This window comes from Molossus molossus, unplaced genomic scaffold (assembly GCF_014108415.1).
Source record: "Molossus molossus isolate mMolMol1 unplaced genomic scaffold, mMolMol1.p scaffold_m16_p_4, whole genome shotgun sequence".
Lineage (NCBI taxonomy): Eukaryota > Metazoa > Chordata > Mammalia > Chiroptera > Molossidae > Molossus > Molossus molossus.
Window position 1 is genome coordinate 33,937,650 of NW_023425377.1, and position 18,529 is coordinate 33,956,178.

An 18,529-nucleotide genomic window follows, 5' to 3' on the forward strand; every position below is an offset into this window, starting at 1 on the left:
CAAGTGACCAGGGTTGGCCTTGGGGAGACTGGGGTGGGAGGGGATGACTTTCTTGGGGTACCAGACACTTCCACAGGCTATTCAAAGTGGAACCCAGGAGGCCCGATAGTCATCGTGAGTGACTATGAGCAAGCTGCTGGGGGAGAGGGCTGCCATGCTCTTGCTTGTAGGCTGGTGGAAATCTCGGGGTGACCCCTCACTTGCCTCTGTGCAAGATCACAGGTGGTGGGGACTAGGCCATGGAGCCCATTTCGCAGAGGACACTGCGGGAGGCTGCTCAATCCAGATGCACACGGGTGATTATTTCTTGAGGAATGATTCCCAGAAGTGGATTGCTAGGTCCATAATTATGTGTGTTTTTGTTTTTTTATCCTCACCCGAGGGCATTTTTTCCATTTTTTTTTGTTCAGATAGAGTGGAAGGGAGAGAGAGAGAGAGAGAGAGGGAGAGAGAGAGAGAGAGAAACATCGACGTGAAAGGGACACATTGAGTGGCTGCCACCTGCACGACCCAACCAGGGCCGGGGACAAACTGCAACCGAGGTACGTGCCCTTAGCGGGGACCGAACCCGGGTCTCTCTGAACTGCAGGCTGACGCTCTAACCGCTGAGCCAAACCAGCCAGGACTATGTGTGTTTTTTAAGACTTCTAAAGCACAGTGCTAACCTGGCATATAAAATAAAGGATCTTCCTCCAGGAGAAGGGAAGGAAGACCAGATTTTGGAGGAAAAACAGGTTTCAGAGGAAATGACAAACGATGGGGAGCAGCAGAGCTGCAGCAGTGGGGCCACCCAGGGGAGTTGGGGGCAGATGCGGGGCAGGGTCCCGGAGGCCCGAGGCTGCTTGACACCTGGACCTTGGGGCCTACTCCTGCAGGATTCTGGTGAGGCCTTCTCTTGGGCAACCTAGACTTTCTTTGGTTTTGAAACAGCTGAGACCTTGTCCACCTCATGGGCCCTTTGTGAGCCAGTGTTAGGGGAGAGAAAATATAGAGAATTACTTCCATTCTTTGAAATGATTTTCAAAACTAAGAGAGTTTTCAGGATGCCTCATTGCTCCTGGGAGGCTACTGGCATCTATGAATGTGTTGTGTCTTCTGGAGTCTGGTTGTGATGTAGGGGAGGGTCAAGTCAAGGACCCTCTGACGTGGGCAGGAATGAACTGCTGCTGCTCTGTGGGTGGCACCCCAACCCCACTCTCCAGACCTGCCCTTCCTCAACTCAGATCAGTTCATCAGGTTGCCAGGAAGTGGCCAGAGACACTCTGTATTCCAGGAGAAACTATAAACATGAAACTGGATCCTGGCACTTTCTACCCTTTACCATGAAATCAGCTCACAGAGCATGCTGTCCTTTGGAGAACCCCCCTGGCTTTCGGTCCTCCCTCTCTCATTTACCATCTGTGGAGCCCAGGGGAAGTGAATTCACCTCCCCAAGCCTCAGATTACCCATTTGTAAAATGGGGATAGTATGTAAAACAGGGTAGCAGAATGAATTAAGTGAAATAATACATGTAACACTTGGCATAATATATTATTATTATCCATGTGACTGCCTTTTTTGGCTGAACCACCATGTTGTGTCTGAGAAATCTCAGGCGTGGCTACTTCCTGTGAAGAGCCCAAACCCCACATTCCCCTGGTGGCTTTCTGCGCCTACCCAGCCCTTTACTCGAAAGGCTGTTACAGGAAATAGCTGTTTGTTTTCTCCGCCTCCCCTGCCTGCCCTCCCATATCACAGTCTTCAGAAAAAGAGGATCTCATCTGGAAATCAGAATAAAAAGAATCAGCACGGAGCATGGTGTGTGTGCTGCCTCAGGCTGGGTGTGCGGAGTTCCACGTGGGTATTGGTAGAGTATGTTTAATTGTGGGGGCTTAAGGGGCAGCTGGTGTTCAGGTTGTGGTTCAGGGGAGTGTGAGGGAATTTCTGAACACCCTGGGCGTTGTGGTAGCAAACTGCAGGAATGGGGGCCTTCACAAGCTTCCCAACTACACACCCAGGACTGGGGTGTGGCTCCTCAGGGCCTTGTGGGGACTAAACAAAACCCTAACATTTTGGTGGCCCCTACAGGACGGCAAAATTCTCCTCTCCGCAGGCTTCTGGGACTTGCAGCTGTGGGAGCAGAAGGCGACGGCAGCTCACCGGGGCTAACAGGTAACCCTGTCCCTGGAAGTTTGGTCCCTCTCCCTCCCCTGATTTCATGAATGCTCTCCTCGGAGCCCCTTCTCCTCAGTCAGCACTTGGCCAGCAGCAATCTGGCAGCAATTGTACAGCAATTTGTAAGTCTAATGGATCTTGGGGAAGTTAGCAGTCTTAAGTAAAGGGACAGACGTCTCCCATACAAGGGTCCTGTAACAGACGAAACCTTGGCGCCAGTACTGTCACTGGGGTTTCGTCTGCGCAGGACGCTACCGCCATCTCCCTGAAGGTAAGATCTGGTCTTGGGCGGGGCGAGCCAGATCCTCTGTCGGGTCTCGGAATCTAAGATTGCTTGATTCTGAGAGCACAGACACAAGGTTCCCTGGTCACCGGAGGATGCTCCTGACTGGCTGTAGGTCCAAGGTCCTCTGGGAGGGCGAGGACACTTCCCTCCAGACTCCCGCCTCTTTCCTTTGACGCTAATGCCCTAAAGAAACCCTTCCCTTTTCCTTTCTTCCTATTTTCCATCATGGGAAACACACAGTCAGCTCCACCTAAGGACTCTTCTTTGTGATGTCCCCTTAAGAACCCAAAGGCTGTGGGACTTACTAACCTAAAGTCTAAACGTTTGATTTCCTATTACAATACAGCTTGGCTGCAATGTAAGTCAAATGACCAGGAGCTTTAGCCTGAGAAGGGCTCTCTCAACTATAACTTCACTCTCTCTCCTATAATCTCTTCTATTCTCCTTCGAATGGGAAACCACAAGATTTGTCTCTAGAATAATTGGGAAAAATTTGACCCTCAAACTTTGTTTTTTTATTTTTTTTATCCTCACCTGAGAACATTTTTCCATTTTTTGTTCAGATAGAGTGGGAGGGAGACAAAGGAAGAGAGAGAGAGAGAAACATCGATGTGAAAGGGACACATTGAGTGACTGCCACCCACATGACCAACCAGGGCCGGGGACAAACTGCAACCGAGACCCGGGTCTCTCTGGACTGCAGGCCAATGCTCTAACCACTGAGCAAACTGGCCAGGGCTGACCCTCAAACTTTAAAAAGAAAAATATATCATTTAAATGCTCCAAACTGTCCTCCTAGTAGGCCAGAGCTGAGGCCTACGACTGGCTGCAGGCTACAAAATACGCAGAGGAACCAATTCCCCTCCCTTTTGTAAAAGAAAAATGTGGCACTTTTAAAACCAAACTGCTGCAATCCTGGGAACAAGCTGCGGGGCCTGATATCCCCCTCCTCCACCTAATTTCTCTCTGGTGGACCTAGAATTTCTTTTATTATATTTCCTCTTTCACTCATCAGTGCGGAGTAAGTCCTTCCTCAAGACATGTAAGCACTGAAAGCACCGAGATGGCAGGTATATCTGCCCTCTGAACACGGAGTCGCCCACCTGTGACTGTCCCCAGGCAATACCTGGGCAGACAGGGTCCAGTGAGTCAGGACCTAATCACCCCTGACATCTCTCTTGCTTATGTCACTGGGTTTTCTGACTTTTCAATGAGCCAAAGCAGCCCTGTTCAGGCTCTCTCCCATTTCTTTTCTTTATCCTCACCCAAGGACATTTTTTTGTTCAGATAGAGTGGGAGGGAGGGAGAGAGAGAGAGAGAGAGAGAGAGAAAGAGAGAGAGGGAGAGAGAGAGAGAAACATCGATGTGAAAGGGACACATCGAGTGGTTGCCACCCGCACGACCCAACCAGGGCTGGGGACAAACTAACTGAGGTACGTGCCCTTAGCGGGAACCGAACCTGGGTCTCTCTGGTCCACAGGCTGACGCTCTAACTGCTGAGCCAAACCAGCCAGGGCTCTCTCCTATTTCTTAATCTCTTAGATTGGAACCTAGATTTCCTTTGTTTTCACTGACAGTTCACAGCTCTTAATGCCTTCATTAAAAGTTTCAACAGGTCTTCCTACTTGATATTCAGAAATTTCTTTTTTTCCAGGCTTCTTTTTTAAATCCTCACCCGAGGATATTTTTAAATTTATCTTCAGATAGAGTGGGAGGGAAGGAGCAAGAGAGAGAAAGAGAAAGAGAGAGAGAGAGAGAGAAACATCCATGTGAGAGGGACACATCGACTGGCTGCCTCTGGCACTACCCCGACCAGGGCTGGGTTGGAACCTAACCAAGGTATATGTCCTTGATCGGAATCAAACCCTTGACTCATTGGTCCAAAGGCTGTCACTCTAATGGCTGAGCCAAACTGGCCAGGGTTCTTTCCAGGCTTCTTAAAAGTCATCAAAAGCAATATTGAATCGGCCAGTATGGCTCAGTGGTTGAGCATCGACCCATGCACCAAGAGGTCACCGGTTTGATTCCCCGTTAGGACACATGCCCAGGTTGTGGGCTCAATCCCCAGTGGGGGGCATGTGGGAGGCGGTTAGTCGATGTTCTCTTTCATTGATGTTTCTATCTCTCTCTCCCTCTCACTTCCTCTCTCTCTAAAATCAATAAAGGAGGGGGGAGGCAATATTGAAGCACTTAAGTTTTTTTTCCCTACCTAACCCCTCCAGAATTTGGCAACTTTCAATGAGTATTAGTTTTATAACATATTTATTTGCATAAATTCAATATAAATTAGTTCTCTTTATAATGGAACACATAAAGCTAGATTCCCATTATGGTTTTATTAACCAAGTCTTTGACTGGAATGCCATGTCTGAAAAGACATTCCAGGACTCTCCAGAAGTGTCACCAAAAAGCTTTTAGGAATTGAGATTAACTTTGGAGCCAATAAGAACACCTCGGAGAAAGGCCTTTCTTGGTCAGTGGTCCACTGCAGTCTTCCTATGTAAGAAATGAAAGATGAAGGAAAAAACCTCAAGACATATTGGGGACCTCAAGAGCTTGAGGAATCTGCCCAAATCCTTGCAAGTAAGACCAGACAGCAACTGTGTGGCTTGGCCTCTGTGCCCTGAAGCTGACTGGTGGCTGCTCTGTAGAGCTCAATCTAAAGATTCCCTTATGGCCCTGGCTGGTTTTCTCAGTGGTTAGAGCGTCGGCCTACGGTCAGTTCCCGCTAAGGGCACGTACCTCTGTTGTGGTTTGTCCTCAGTCCTGGTTGGTCGTGCGGGTGGCAGCCACTCGATGTGTCCCTTTCACATCCATGTTTCTCTCTCTCTTTCTCTTCCTCTTTCTCCTTCCCACTCAATCTGAGCAAAAAAAATGAAAAAGTGTCCTCGAGTAAGGATAAAAAAAATAAAAGAATAAGAAAACTAATCATAGTGGAGCAATAGCCATAGTTAGAAAAGTGTTAATCATCCTTTACAATGTTAATCGTGATTGCTTTGTTCTGATTAAAGGAAAGCCCATTCTGACCTGGCTGGGAGGTGTGCACCTTGGGAGTTTACCTCTGGAATGCTGTCCATTCTCCTGATCTGAGGACAAGGGGACTACCTGACATCGTGGAAGGATTAGCAACCTGGTTATTGGAACACTGGACCTGTGACGTTGATTCACTAGCAACCAGCCCCTGCAGTGCCAGGTCCCCGTTCCTCCCTCCTTGCCTGTAACCATTGTATCCATTTTTTTCCCCTCTTGCCTAATTGCCTTTTCTTAAGTAATCATTGTTTCTCTACTCTTTAAAAGCAGCTAGTTCCCTGGCTGGTTTGGCTCAGCGGTTACAGCTTTGGCCTGCGGTCTGGAGAGACCCAGGTTCAGTTCCCGCTAAGGGCATGTACCTCGATTGCAGTTTGTCCCCGGCCCTGGTTGGGTCGTGCCGGTGGCAACCACTTGATGTTTCCTTCTCTGTCTCTCCCTCCCACTCTATCTGAACAAAATATGGAAAAATGTCCTCGAGTGAGGATTACAAAAATAAATAAATAAAATAAAAGCAGCTGGCAAGTGAGGAGAGTAGAGCAGATTTTACAGGATGACCCACTGCTCCCTCACACTGCCGCCAACGTTGAAATAAATGTTCAGATGATTCTACCCGGTCTCTGCTTAACTGGCTCAAGTAGTGACAGGCAGCAGGATCCATTCCTTGTCTGGTTGCACAACCAGTAAAATAGATAAGGGCTGGGCTCTTTCCAGCCGTTTTTAGAACAGAAACTTCCCTTCTTCCTCTCTTGAATGCTTTGCAATCCTTTCAGGTAAAACTCCCTTTTCCCAAGCTTATTTTACTGGCTAAAGAAGAAATAAGAAACTCCCTGGTGCAGAACCAACAAACCAAAATCCCTCAAGGCAACCAACCCCGGGCATCTGTGTGACTTAAAATATGACCCCTTCCAATAAAAAGTCAACTCGCCTATCTTTTGTTGCCCAGTGCCACCTGGTACTCGGCCCTTTCCCTGTCTACGGGGAAAGACAAAATAAATGTCCTCCTTTTGCTCTCTTCTCTCAGTTGTGAATTTTTTCACAAGCCTTCTTCACTGGCCTAAACAAAACCCTAATAGGGAGGGCACTTCCTCCTTCCCTGAGGGCGGGAAATACCCTCCTCCACTCTGAGCTGCAATCTGATGAGACACCAGGGCTGGAATGTTATAGAGAAAGCTTCCAATTGCTTTCAACTTTCCAATTTCAGACTGTACCCTGAGAGGCGGCCCTTAGTCGAAGGGATCATTGCGCTGAGCCTTCTCTCCCTGTATCCTCCCAGAAGCAACCTCCTGTCTGCAGGTAGAAGAAGGTAGGATCAAGAGCAGCCCAGTCAAAGCTCCAAGGCTGAGGCCCCTGGGGACCCCTTCTGGCTGCCCTGCCCCCACTCCCCAAACTGTGGTTTTCAATTTTGCTAATATCCTTACTGGGGTGGATTTTGGGGAGAGGGAAACCCAGGTCCCCAAGGGTCCCTAGGTGGGTGGCACCTCATAGGTCTGGGTCTGGGAGCTTTCTTCACCTCCCTGGCCCTGTGGTCTCTCTGGGGTTTGGTGGGGTATGTATATGTAGACCCACCTATTCTGTTTTCACCAAATTTCTCCTGGACTGGAGCTCTGGGATGCTGTACGCCTAGCTTGTCCCCCAGAGGTGTCTCCAAAAGCAGCCCCTGGATATGGCTGGGCATTAGGGAAAGGGAGAGCTGGGGGAGGCACCCAGTCCTGGAATGACAGGAGAATGACAGGTGTGCATAGCCATGGATTTCTTGCTACCCACAGATGCCCCACTCCAGCTTGCACCCATCCATCCCTCGACCCAGGAGTCACGGGGCCAAGAAGGCAGCTTTTGTCCTGCTGAGTGCCTGCCTGGTAGCCTTCTGGGGTTTGAGTGAACCTCCAGACCGCATTCTCCAGTGGCTGGTGCTCCACCAGGCCTCCCTGCAGCTGGGACTGCTGTTCAAGAGAGTTTGCAATCTGGTTGAGGAGCTATGCCATGTCCATTCCAGGTGACTCACTGCAGCACCCATGGTGACATGCAGCAACTTGTCTCACTCCCTTGACCCCCAGCCCTGCCCCTCCTTAAATCTTTCTAGTTGAGCTGGTCTCTTGGCTGTCACTTGCAGGTACCAGGGAAGCTACTGGAGGGCTGTGCAGGCCTGCCTAGGCTGCCCCATCCGCTTTGTGACCCTGCTGCTGCTGTCCTGCTTTTACTACATCTTCTTCCCAAACATCAGTGGCCTGCCCTTCACGTGGCTGCTTCCCCTCCTGGGCCTCTCAGAGGCACTGAGCATCCTCCTGAACTTCCAGGTATGACACAAAGGGAAGTGGAGGGCATGGCCACCTGCAGGCTGTGGCTAGTGTGACCTGCTCTGAGCTCAGTACTGGGAGTGGGACTAGTTTAGAGGTTGGTTCTTGGAGTAAAACTTATAATGTCCTGGAATAGCGGGGTCAGCAATGGCAGAAAAGACGGAAAATCAGCAGCAGTTTGGAGGCGGAGGGTTCTAGTTGTCCTTCATGGAGGCTCCCCAGCCCCATCCTTCTGTCCACAGGTCCCGGCCCCAGCTGAAGTGTCTACAGTCTGTGAACAAAATAACTTCAACGTGGCTCATGGGCTGGCATGGTCATTTTATATCGGGTATCTGAAGCTGATCTTGCCAGGTGGGCCACAGTCTATGTCCCCATTTCTACATCTATGAGACACACAGACAATAAGACACATCGTTTCCAGAACTCGGTATATTTTTCAAAGGATTTTCATGTCTAACAAATCATTTAATTCCCAAAGCAATCCTGTAGGCATGAAGAATGTTGTTATTATGTCTGGTTTACAGGAATATCAGATGACTTGTCCAAAGTCACCTCTGAATTCTTTCAATAACTGTTTACTGCATACTGTGTGCCCTTCATGTGCATTTTCTCTTTTAATCCACACACTATGAGGAAGGGATAATCCTTGTCCTGGCTTAAGAGATAAGAAAATTGTGGTTCTGAGAGACAAGGTGACTTGTCCAGAGTCACACAGTTTAGTGAGAGGAGACAGGATTTGAACCCAGGTCTGCCCAGAGCTTGGACCCTTGAGCACTCTGCTGTGACTCTGTGCTGTTATTCTTCTGACTGCCAGCCAGGGCTGGAGTTCTCCCATATCTTGTTGCTTCCTTCCCTTGACGCCAGGGCTTCCACTAGGAAATGGCTTGTGCTGGAGGCCTGACTCGGTGCACCTGGGGATACTGGCCATGTCACTTCCCAGGGCTCTGCCTGCCTCTCGGAGCCTGAAAGCTGTAGTGGGAAGGAGTGGGGCTGACAGAAATCTGGATGAAGGACAAAGGAGGGGAGAAAGCAGTGGTGGGAGTAGGCGGAGGGGTGGGGAGTGTTTTTGGATGGGCTACCCCTCCTGGCCTTCTGGACAGTACAAGGTGACTGGACCCTCGGTTCTCTTTCACCTACACATTGAGGGGACCAATGACCCAGGTGGGAGGCAGGGTTAGTGGGAACGACTTCTTGGGCCTCTCTACCTCAGGGCTTCGGGCCCGGATCCGTAGTTTCAATCAGCTCCACGACAATATGCTGCGAAGCGCAGGAAGCCATCGGCTGTACATCCTCTTCCCATTGGATTGTGGGGTATCTGACAACCTGAATGTGGTCGACCCCAACATTCGCTTCCTGAATGAGCTGCCCCGGCAAATCACTGACCGTGCTGGCATCAAGGGCCGTGTTTACACTAACAGCATCTATGAGCTCCTGGAGAACGGGAGGCCGGTGAGTGTGCAGGAGGAAAAGTCCTGCTGGCGAGGGTCAGACCCAGAGCCCCAGAACTCTGGACTCTGGCCAACCACTACTAAAAATTTACTGCCCTTCTCTGACCCTCAGTTTCCCCAATGAGTCCCAGGGCTGGGCAGGATTCAATGCTGAATGAGGATAATAAGTAGCATTCACTGAGCACTTATGCATGCCAGATGCTATTCTAGATGCTTCAGCTAACCTCAATGAATCCTACCACGCTGTAGGGTAGGGACTGTTATGACCTCTACTCTACAGATGACAAAACTGAGACTCAGCAAACCAGGGAGAAAGTAGACTATTTCAACCTGAATATACCATGCTTTTGACTATAAAGCTGCCTTCAGTGAAGGCTGTGAGAACACCAGATGGATTTCACATGGGTGGCGGGGGGAGACCCAGACCAGGGTTGAATACCAGAGCCTAGCCCCCAGACTTGATTTCAAACTGGAGCAATGACAGCCTAGCTTGGTGGGCCTTGTCCTGGGATCTTAGGAGGAAGATCGATGAAGGGTAAATTTAGCTCAGCCCTGGCCCTGACTTGAAGAGGGTGTCAGAGGCAAAGGCACTCCATCTCTACAGACTGAGGAGTGGTGTCCTTGCAGCGGTACTGGGGGGCCAGAATCTGTCTGCCCTGGTTTAGTCTGGTCTTCCTCTCCCCTTCTGCAGGTGGCCGCCTGTGTTCTGGAGTACGCTACCCCCTTGCAGACCCTGTTTGCCATGTCACATGATAGCCGAGCTGGCTTTAGCCGGGAGAATCGGCTTGAGCAGGCCAAACTCTTCTGCCAGACACTTGAGAACATCTTGGCAGATGACCCTGAGTGTCAGAACAACTGTCGCTTAATTGTCTACCAGGGTAAGGGGTAGATAGTTTGGAGGGCAGAGGAGTCAGGGGTTCCAGGAGTCTCCCAGGGGGTCAGAAGGAGATATGATAGCATCATGCCCTGGGCCATCCAAAGTGGTCGTGGCATTCGAGCCCTGCCCCTTCCTCTCATGAGAGAGATCTACCTACCCACACTGGGACGCTTTGTGCTCTGAGGTCTTTTGCTATGGATCATGGGTGGAGCATGAAGAGGTGGGCTCTAGCAGCTCCTCATCATCAAGGGATGCCGGAGGAAGCAAAAGAGCCCAGGCTAGGAACTAAGAGACTGACGGGCTGCAGCCTCAGCTCTGCCACTCCTTCACTGTATGATCTCGGGCAGGTCTCTGCCCTTCTCTAAGCATCATCTCTAATAGCAAGAGGGTGGAATTCCACTATATCTAAAACCACTTCTAGCTCTAGGATTCCATGAAACTCTAACCCCGATGGCTGGGATGGGGAGGGGGCTCAGGGAGTTGGAGAGGAGGGAGGGTTGAAGGATCTGCCCAGCAAGTCCTCTGAGTGTGCTGAAATGGGAATGTGTGAGGTTCTCACCCCACTCCCCACCACCTTTCCTGACCCCATTCTAGATCCTGCAGAGAAAAGCAACTTCTCCCTGTCACAGGAGATTCTCAGGCACCTGCGGCAGGAGGAAAAGGAGGAGGTTACTGTGGGTAATGTGGGGACCTCCGTGGTGCCTGGCCCTTCCACGCTGCCCAAGGAGCCCGAGCTCCTGATCAGTGACATGGATCCGCCTCTCCCACTCCGCACAGATATCTTCTGAGGCTCAAGGTCACCTTGCCTGAGCCCCCAGTGATCCCCAAGACTCTGGATTGGGAGCTTTATTTAGGGGCTAGATGCCCGGCAAAGCCATTTCCTCCCACAGAAGGTTTAGGGACTCATCTCAAGATGAGTCCTATGACCTTGGGTAAGTTTTACTTGAGGCTCAATGTCCTCATCTATGAAAAGGGATCATAATCATTGCCCTACCTACCTCACAGGGTTGTTGTGAGGACTACGACTGTATGGAAGTTTCTTATAAACTCAAATTGCCAGGTAAACGTAAAGAATGTGCCAGGTGTCTTCCAGTGGACCCTCCAGATCTACTGTCCACCCCTCTCTGCCTCGTCTGCCCTGGGATGGCATCAATAGACTCCCTAGCCCCTTGGCTTCTGGTTATGTTTGGTCTGTGGGAAACCCCAATGGGAGAATGGAGGAAAGGAGGAGAATGAGGTTCGAGTATTTATTTCCCCAGCAGCCTCCCTGCGGTGTCAAGGTCACTGTGAACTCTCTGCATCTCTTGGCCAGACCCACTCAGGAATCCTCTCCTCCAAGTCTGGTGAACTGCTTCCTTCCCTGGCCCCTTCAGGCCTAACAGTGGTACTGGCTCCCCACCAATGCTCATCTTCTAGTACTCACTCTCGATTTTGATTTCCTTATAACTGCCCCTTCCAAATGGTCCCCTTTTAAAACACTCTTCAGATTACACATTTGACTGTGCCATCTTTCTCCAGTTGGACTCACTGATACAAGCTATTGGCATTTATTATCTGCTGTGTCCAAATCAGCTTGCACAGACGTGCTTCCTAATACCCCTCCTCATCCTAGTACAGGGGAGAGAGCGAGTGGAGAGTATCCTTTCAGTGTGGACAGAGCCCACCAGGCAGGCTGAGGGCAGAGAGTTGGGCAGCACCTCCACTCCACCTGCCTTTTCAGTGAGTGCCCTTGTATCCAGTGGGAGGCTTGGGAGCAGGTAGGGACCAGGGGCTGCCTGAGGGAGCGCACAGATGCCATGAGGGTACACTGCTGTGTCCTGGGCAAGGGGTTGCTCAAAGAAGCAGGGCCACTGAGTAAACATCCCGGATGAGAGTGCCTGCAAAGGGATAAAGGGGGAGGAGGGTTTGTGTGAGGCGGTGGGACATACTCTGGGGAACCTTGAACAACACAGCCAGCCACCTACCATATCTTATGCTATTGCTGTTAGAATTGAAGCACTGCAAAGGCACTATGGTGGCAAATTTGCCCTTGTTTAGAAAGGGAGGCGGCCCATTTCTGCCAGTTCCATTCATTCCACCCAGAACTTGTTCCCTCCCTCCCACCTTTGTTTTTGTCACAAATGTTCAATATGCATATCTGAGTACAGCGTGCTATGGAGGAAGCTTCTACACATAGACACACATTTGCCAGAAGGAGCTGACTGCCGCTAAGGATGACAGAGCCAAGAGATTGAAGGGGAAACAGTCCTTCCTTCTCCCTAGCTGTAGCAGCCATTCTGTCCTCAAGGCCTGAGGATCCTCCATTTCACCAGTCACTCCTACACCTAGAAACCAGAATCAAGGGCCTCCCAACGTGACTTCCCCCACCCATCCAGACCCCAACACGGTGTTCAGGATGTGGAGTCTGACAGTCTCAGGTTCAAATCCTGCTCCACCTTAGTACCTGTGTCCACTTGGGTGTCTATGTCCCCTAAATGGGAATAACAGTGGCTCCTCTTCTCAAGGTTGTTATGAGGAGTGAACGGTATAATGTCTGCAGGCCCATGGAGGAAGCCAGTACCCAGCACAGGGCTGGCCTTCAAGAAGGAGCACCTATTAACCTTATAGCTGCCTCTCATCAGCGCAAAGGTGGCAAGCCAGCCCTCTGCAATATTACAATCTCTGCCTCTGTCCCTCTATCTTCTATTATTTCCAAGCCTCACCGACTATGCTGGGGTCTCACCGAGAGCAATCCTCAGGGTTTACTTGTTGCCCTCCAGTGCTTCCCTGGGTAAAGCACCCAGAGGTCCCTCCATAAATGTCTGTCTGCATGTTCTTGATTGCACATGAATGAAGCTCAGAGGTATCAGGGAAAGGGGTGCCTCCCAGGGAGCCACTGGGAGACTCAGCTCTGCTTTCCTGGCCTCCTGCATCTTCCCAACCTCCATGTCTCTCCCCCTGTACGCCTTCTCCCCACTCCTTTCTTCCCCTAGACAAGCTCCATTAAGCTCCCTTTCCCTTCCTGTTTTCCCACCAGCCAGAAGGTTCTAGATTTGGGAAATTTCCTGGGGTAGATTCTAGGCTAATTCCAACAGGCCCATGCACACAGAAAGTGGGAAGTAATGAGAACTCCCAAATTTCCCCCATCTCATCATGGAAAGGCAAGACAGTCTTGCCCCAAAATAGTGGGGGCCATTCAGAAACAATTTGGGGAGCTATAATTGATGCTTGGGGCTTTGCAAGGGTCTTGAAAATTGTTATCAAGTCCTGGGCCTTGACAGCCAAAGGGATGTCCCCCACTCAGTGAAGGGCAACAGATTTTCCTTCCTTTCCTGAGTCCCAGAGAAGGCAGACCCCTGGGCTGTTTGCCTTGGCAGTTTCTGACTGGCCCTCGCAGGACCTGGGGGCTGGAGCGGCAGGGCCTCTCTAGGGAGCCTCTGACATCCCTGCACAGGGGTAGGGTAGGTGGTAGAATCTTCCAAGCTGGACTTACCTTGAAACCCAAAGGAGAGGAGATTAGGAGTGAGAGGAGGGGTAGGACTCGGAGAAGGAGGTTCAGCAGTCTGGTGGTCCCTGAAGCGGAGGGAGTAGATTTGAAAGGGTGGCCTTGGGCACTGGGAATGCTCACAGAAGCACATGCCTGGGCAGGGCCCTCAAGCTTCCTTGATTTCCCGCCCACACTGAGGCGTTCTCTGTACTCTGCTGAGAGGGCAGCTCCAGCGTAGTCCACGTGTGCATCTCTGAAGCTCTGGTGCTCGGGTCCCAGTTGGCTTCTGCCCTAATTCTCTGTCCAGTTTCTTGTTCTGAGCCAGGTCAGGCCTACTTTCCAAAGTCTTCCTTCTACAGATAGGTGACTTCATCGATGCTGAGCCTAGGCCCATCTGGCACAAGGCAGAAGCCAGAGACAGGAGGGCCCTGCTGGGTGTCTTCATGAATGTCCTGGGAGCTCAGCACTCGCCAATGGATGAGGTAGATGCCACCCTCTGGCTTTGGGGCTGGTGGCTCTGTGGGAAGAGTGGCATGGCCCTGGTGTAGACTTGGACCAAAGTGGACTGCCACCACAATGCAGACTGCTAGCAGGACAAAGATAGCGATGATGACAGTGAGCAGAGGCAGCCCATCTTCTTGAGGTGGTGCCCAGGCCCCACTCAGCACCTCAGGGAGCTGCTTCTGGGTCTCCTGCCCCCCTGAGCCATTCACAACTGGAGAAAGCCAGGGATAGCGGTCAGCCTAGGAGGGGAGTGGCAGAGAGAAAAGGTGACATGGGCATATACACACAGGAAAAGACCAAAATAGAGAGAGATACCCACAGGGAACTGAAAGAGAGAGACAGAGAACCTCAGGGGGGGAGAGAGAGGGAAACAGAGACAAAGAGAGAGAGAGACAGAGTAAAGACATGGAGAGAAAGACAGAACAAAGAGACAGAGAAACATAGAGATAAATATACACATAGCAACAGAGAGAATAAAAGAAAAAGACCAACAGAGGGAATATGGGAAGAAAGAAAGATACAAAGAGAAAATGAGAGATAAAGAGAAAGCAGTGAAGATAGACACAGAGAGACAGAGAAAAAAGAAACAGAGATTGGAAGACAAAGTTGTTCAGAAAAGGATAAAGCAGGGCTTCATTAGTCTGGCATATAGAGTTTGGTCCTGCAAGTCCCCTCCCACAGCCCTCTCTTCCAAGATCTCCTAATTCGCAAATGGAGCCTGTGTCCTGGGTCAGGAATCTTAGCATACTATGGGCTGCTGTCCCATGTCCTGGGCAATGGGCAACTGCTTCTTTTTTTTTTTTTTTTTATCCTCACCCGAGGATATTTTTCCATTTTTTGTACAGATAGAGGGGGAGGGAGAGAGAGGAAGGGAGAGAGAGAGAGAAACATCGATGTGAAGGGACACATCGAGTGGCTGCTACCCGCACGACCAACCAGGGCCGGGGACAAACTGCAACCGAAGTACATGCCCTTAGCGGGAACCGAACCCGGGTCTCTCCAGACCGCAGGCCGACGCTCTAACCACTGAGCCAAACTGGCCGGGGGGGGGCAACTGCTTCTTAAAGTCCTGAGAAAAGGGAGTCATTGTGTTCAGCATCTTAGGTTCCCACTATGCACATAGAAGAGGGATGGAGATGGGGGGAAGAGAAAGAAGAAGGGGAGACAAGAACCCCAGAAATTTGACAAGGGGGATACCTCATCCATAATATCCCCCCAGGACTCAGGATCAGGTTCAGGGGCCTAGAAGGGAGGGGATGCCCAGTGTGGATTCCTGGCTCTGCCCAGCACAGATTGAGGAGATGCCATATGCCATGACAGTTTCGACCTTTTTCAGGGTCCCAGAGTTCTTCTGCCTAAAGCTGGAGGTCATGACCCCTACCTTTCTCTGTCTCCACCCTGCTTAGTGCAGGGTTATAGGGGGTTGACTGTGAAGATTGCAACCCTCCAAACAATAAGCCCCAGAGCTGGCAAGGTCATCACAGGCTCAAGAAACTTTTCTCCCTAGTCTCCCGGTCCCCAGCTGGACCATCAGAAGCAGACCCTTTGGAGTGGAGTCTCTCGCTTAACTCTGAGCCTGCAGCCTGGCTCTTCTGACAGGTAGGCATTTGGGGTCCAGGACAAACCCACTCCCTTTAGTCTCTCAGCCACACTGTTCACCCCGTCCCATCCCCAACAGATTAGAATATAGAAAGCCCAACACCCCCCACTCCTCCACCTCCCGCCCCGGAAACTCTGAGTCTGTCTGGGGCCCAGGCCACAGAGCTCCCAGGCAAGGAGTGGGGAAGCAGCTCCGGAAGTGCCAGGAAAAGGAAGCAGAGGCTGGTGAGAGGCAAGGGGCCCCTGCAGGGGGTCCAGCCAGCCTGGCAGGAGGGTGTGAGGGGAGAGTCTACCTGGTGCATTGTCTCCCCGGCTCAAGACTCCCTCAAGACTGGTGGCTAGCTAGGCAAAGGAGAGCCTGCCACCCCAGCTCAGCCCCTACCAGGAGCTGCCACGTCCTGTGGAGCTCACAGGGCACACACCCTCTGCACACACACTGTCAACGCTCTCTCCCTCGCTTTCACTTCCTTGAACATAGGGCCGACACTGACACCAGCTCTTAACTCTGATAGTACCTTGATCTCAATTCTTGGCACCTCCTTTCATGCTCCCTGACAGCTTCAGGAGCCTGGGTCTGCCTGCCCACCCCTCCTCCACCCGATTGCAGACACTTGGACATCGTCCCTGCCCAGCCCCACCACCCACCAGGACATACTGATTTCCCACCCCAGCCGATTTCCTATGGTACTAAGCTTTGATTAACGTTTAAACGCAGTATCTCAAGCACACTGGAAATTGTAGACTATAATATACCAAATCTCTCTGGCCCAACTAACAGCTCTATCCATCTCAATAGTTTGTCACATTTATTTCAAAAAATGTTTTAAGAACTAAAATTCTACAAATAAAATAGAAGTCCCACTCCCTGATCTCTCCCTATTCTCGCCCCACGGATAACCATCTTTTTTAATTTGATGTTTATCATTCCTATGAAAGGCATTCTTTTCTCTTTGTTTTTTTTTTTTTTTCCTTTTTTTGGTTGTTACAAATATGAATTCTCTATGTCTCTGTATTTGTTGAAATGCAACTTCATTTGAGAATGTGTATGTTTTCATATGTCTAAGTCACATTAAACTGGACACAGTTTTAAAGGATAATTTAAAAAAAAATTTTTTTTAATCCTCACCCAAAGATATTTTTCTATTTATCTTCAAACAGACTGGGAGGGGAAGAGAGAGAGAGAGAAAGGGAGACAGAGAGAAACATCAACATGAGAGGGACACATCAACTGGTTGCCTCCTGCACGACCCCGACCAGGGCCAGGGACGAACCTGCAACCGAGGTACGTGCCCTTGGCTGGAATTGAACCCGTGACTCATTGCTATGCAGGCCAATGCTCTACCACTTAGGCAAACCGTCCAGGGCTATAAAGGATACTTTTTTGTCCCAACTAACTTTGTGGAACCAGCCATCCCTCATTCTGTCATTTGTGTACATATCACCCTCCATTCCAGTCCGGAGACCAAGAGACCTCCAGCAATTCCCTTACCCAGTGACTTGATCCCGATTCCTTGGCTCTCAGCCAAGCTGCTCTACACTCTGACATTCAGGAACTCCACTCAGACCTCCACGCTTACTTAAGCCCAGGTCACTGGGCTGCTGACCTCACCTGCAAAGTGAGACCAGTGGCTGGCTGGAAGCCAACTAGGAGGCTGGTATTTCCCAATGTGATCAAAGGCTGTGGTCATTCTCTACCTCCCACCTTGGACCACTTAGACATCAGCCAGAGGGGATCTGGATCCTGCCACAGTCCAGAGCTTCAGCCTGCTATTTGCCTCCTCGAGACACATGTCCCATTGCTCTCACAGGCACCGCCACGGGGGCTCCAGTCCTCGAGTCCAAAAACCTTATTTCTGATCCTTCTGATGGCTAATTTTTCCTTCCCCTCCCTCATCAGTTCTGGATTTATCTTCTAAAGGGCTTGAGAAAGGATAAGGGGATGGCATGTTAGGGACCAGATTATTATTATTATATTTATCCTCACCCGAGCATATTAGAGAGAGAGGAAGGGAGAGGAAGAAAGAGAAACATCAATCGGTTGCTTCCCCTACGCACCCTGACTGGGATCAGTTGCCTCCTTTATGCACCCTGTCCAGGGCTTAAACCCAAAACCTGGTACATGTCCTGACTGGGAATCAGACCCGTGACCTTCCAGTGTACAGGACAATGCTCCAAACAAGTCACACCGGCCAGGGCAGGGACTGTGTTATTGTCCCAGCCTTCTTTCCCTTTCCCATTGCCATGCTCACTTTTATGAGCTGCCCTTCCGCCATTCCCACCATCTAAACATTAACCATCTTTTATGGCTTAGTTCAAGTGTTACCTCCTCCAGGAATGTATTCTTCAGCCCACTATACTGAAGTAGATTTCTCTTTTCCTTAAACCCTGTACAGTATGTTTCTTACCTTGCTCCTGACATTTGTCTCACTTTGTCTTATGTTACAGGTGTGTGGGGGCTATTTTTCTTCCTAACCTGTGAACTCCATCAAGGCATTCCTGTCTGTGTCCCAGAGTCTATTATAGTAACTGGTACTACACACAGGTGCTGGACAAGAGTTTGCTGAATAGAACCAGGACCTGGACAAACTCCCCATCCCTGTCCCGTCCTTAATACTAGAGGTTTGTGAGGAGACCCTTCCCTGTGGGAAGGTACTTCTGAGCCACAGGTGTTCACTGACTCCCTCCCTCTGTCTCTTTTTGGCTTTTTGCTATCATGTGGCCTCTTAGGTGGGTGCAGGGAGCTAAAATGATTAAGAATCTACTCTTATTTCACAGAGAAGAAAAGTTTTGGCTTTCAAGGTGTGAGTCCTGGGACCAAAGATAAAAAGAACCATCACCCCTCCAGGCTGGAGTTCCCAGACTCAGTTCTG

At 50.4% G+C, this 18,529-nt stretch overlaps 2 protein-coding genes across 6 annotated transcripts; one reads left to right on the forward strand and one right to left on the reverse strand.

Moving 5' to 3' along the window:
• The first annotated feature begins 1,719 nt into the window (after nt 1–1,719).
• STING1 (stimulator of interferon response cGAMP interactor 1) lies at nt 1,720–11,951 on the forward strand. 5 transcript variants are annotated; one of them, XM_036241930.1, is made up of 10 exons: nt 1,720–1,847; nt 2,069–2,152; nt 5,453–5,634; nt 6,673–6,774; nt 7,238–7,464; nt 7,582–7,765; nt 8,008–8,116; nt 8,976–9,214; nt 9,905–10,091; nt 10,685–11,951. In XM_036241930.1, exons 5-10 carry the CDS (start codon nt 7,238–7,240, stop codon nt 10,876–10,878), a joined length of 1,140 nt encoding a protein of 379 aa, XP_036097823.1. In that variant the 5' UTR covers nt 1,720–1,847; nt 2,069–2,152; nt 5,453–5,634; nt 6,673–6,774; the 3' UTR covers nt 10,879–11,951. The 5 variants fall into 5 exon arrangements, with proteins under 5 accessions (XP_036097823.1, XP_036097821.1, XP_036097822.1 ...); XM_036241928.1 differs by having other exon boundaries at nt 1,720–1,837; XM_036241929.1 differs by having other exon boundaries at nt 1,720–1,837; nt 2,094–2,152.
• Nucleotides 11,952–13,909: 1,958 nt separating this feature from the next.
• Nucleotides 13,910–17,932, reverse strand: SMIM33 (small integral membrane protein 33). The gene is made up of 2 exons (XM_036281670.1): nt 17,909–17,932; nt 13,910–14,299 (listed from the first exon to the last, which is right to left on the reverse strand). Exons 1-2 carry the CDS (start codon nt 17,930–17,932, stop codon nt 13,910–13,912), a joined length of 414 nt encoding a protein of 137 aa, XP_036137563.1.
• Between the last annotated feature and the right edge of the window lie 597 nt (nt 17,933–18,529).

Coding starts and splice junctions, on each gene's coding strand:
- STING1 (XM_036241930.1), top strand. CDS start 7,238: ATGCCCCACTCCAGCTTGCACCCATCCATCCCTCGACCCAGGAGTCAC. Junction 9,215..9,904: donor TCCTGGAGAACGGGAGGCCG/GTGAGTGTGCAG, acceptor CCCCTTCTGCAG/GTGGCCGCCTGTGTTCTGGA. Junction 10,092..10,684: donor TCGCTTAATTGTCTACCAGG/GTAAGGGGTAGA, acceptor ACCCCATTCTAG/ATCCTGCAGAGAAAAGCAAC.
- SMIM33 (XM_036281670.1), bottom strand. CDS start 17,932: ATGGCGGAAGGGCAGCTCATAAAA. Junction 14,300..17,908: donor CGGAAGGGCAGCTCATAAAA/GTGAGCATGGCA, acceptor CTCCCCTCCTAG/GCTGACCGCTATCCCTGGCT.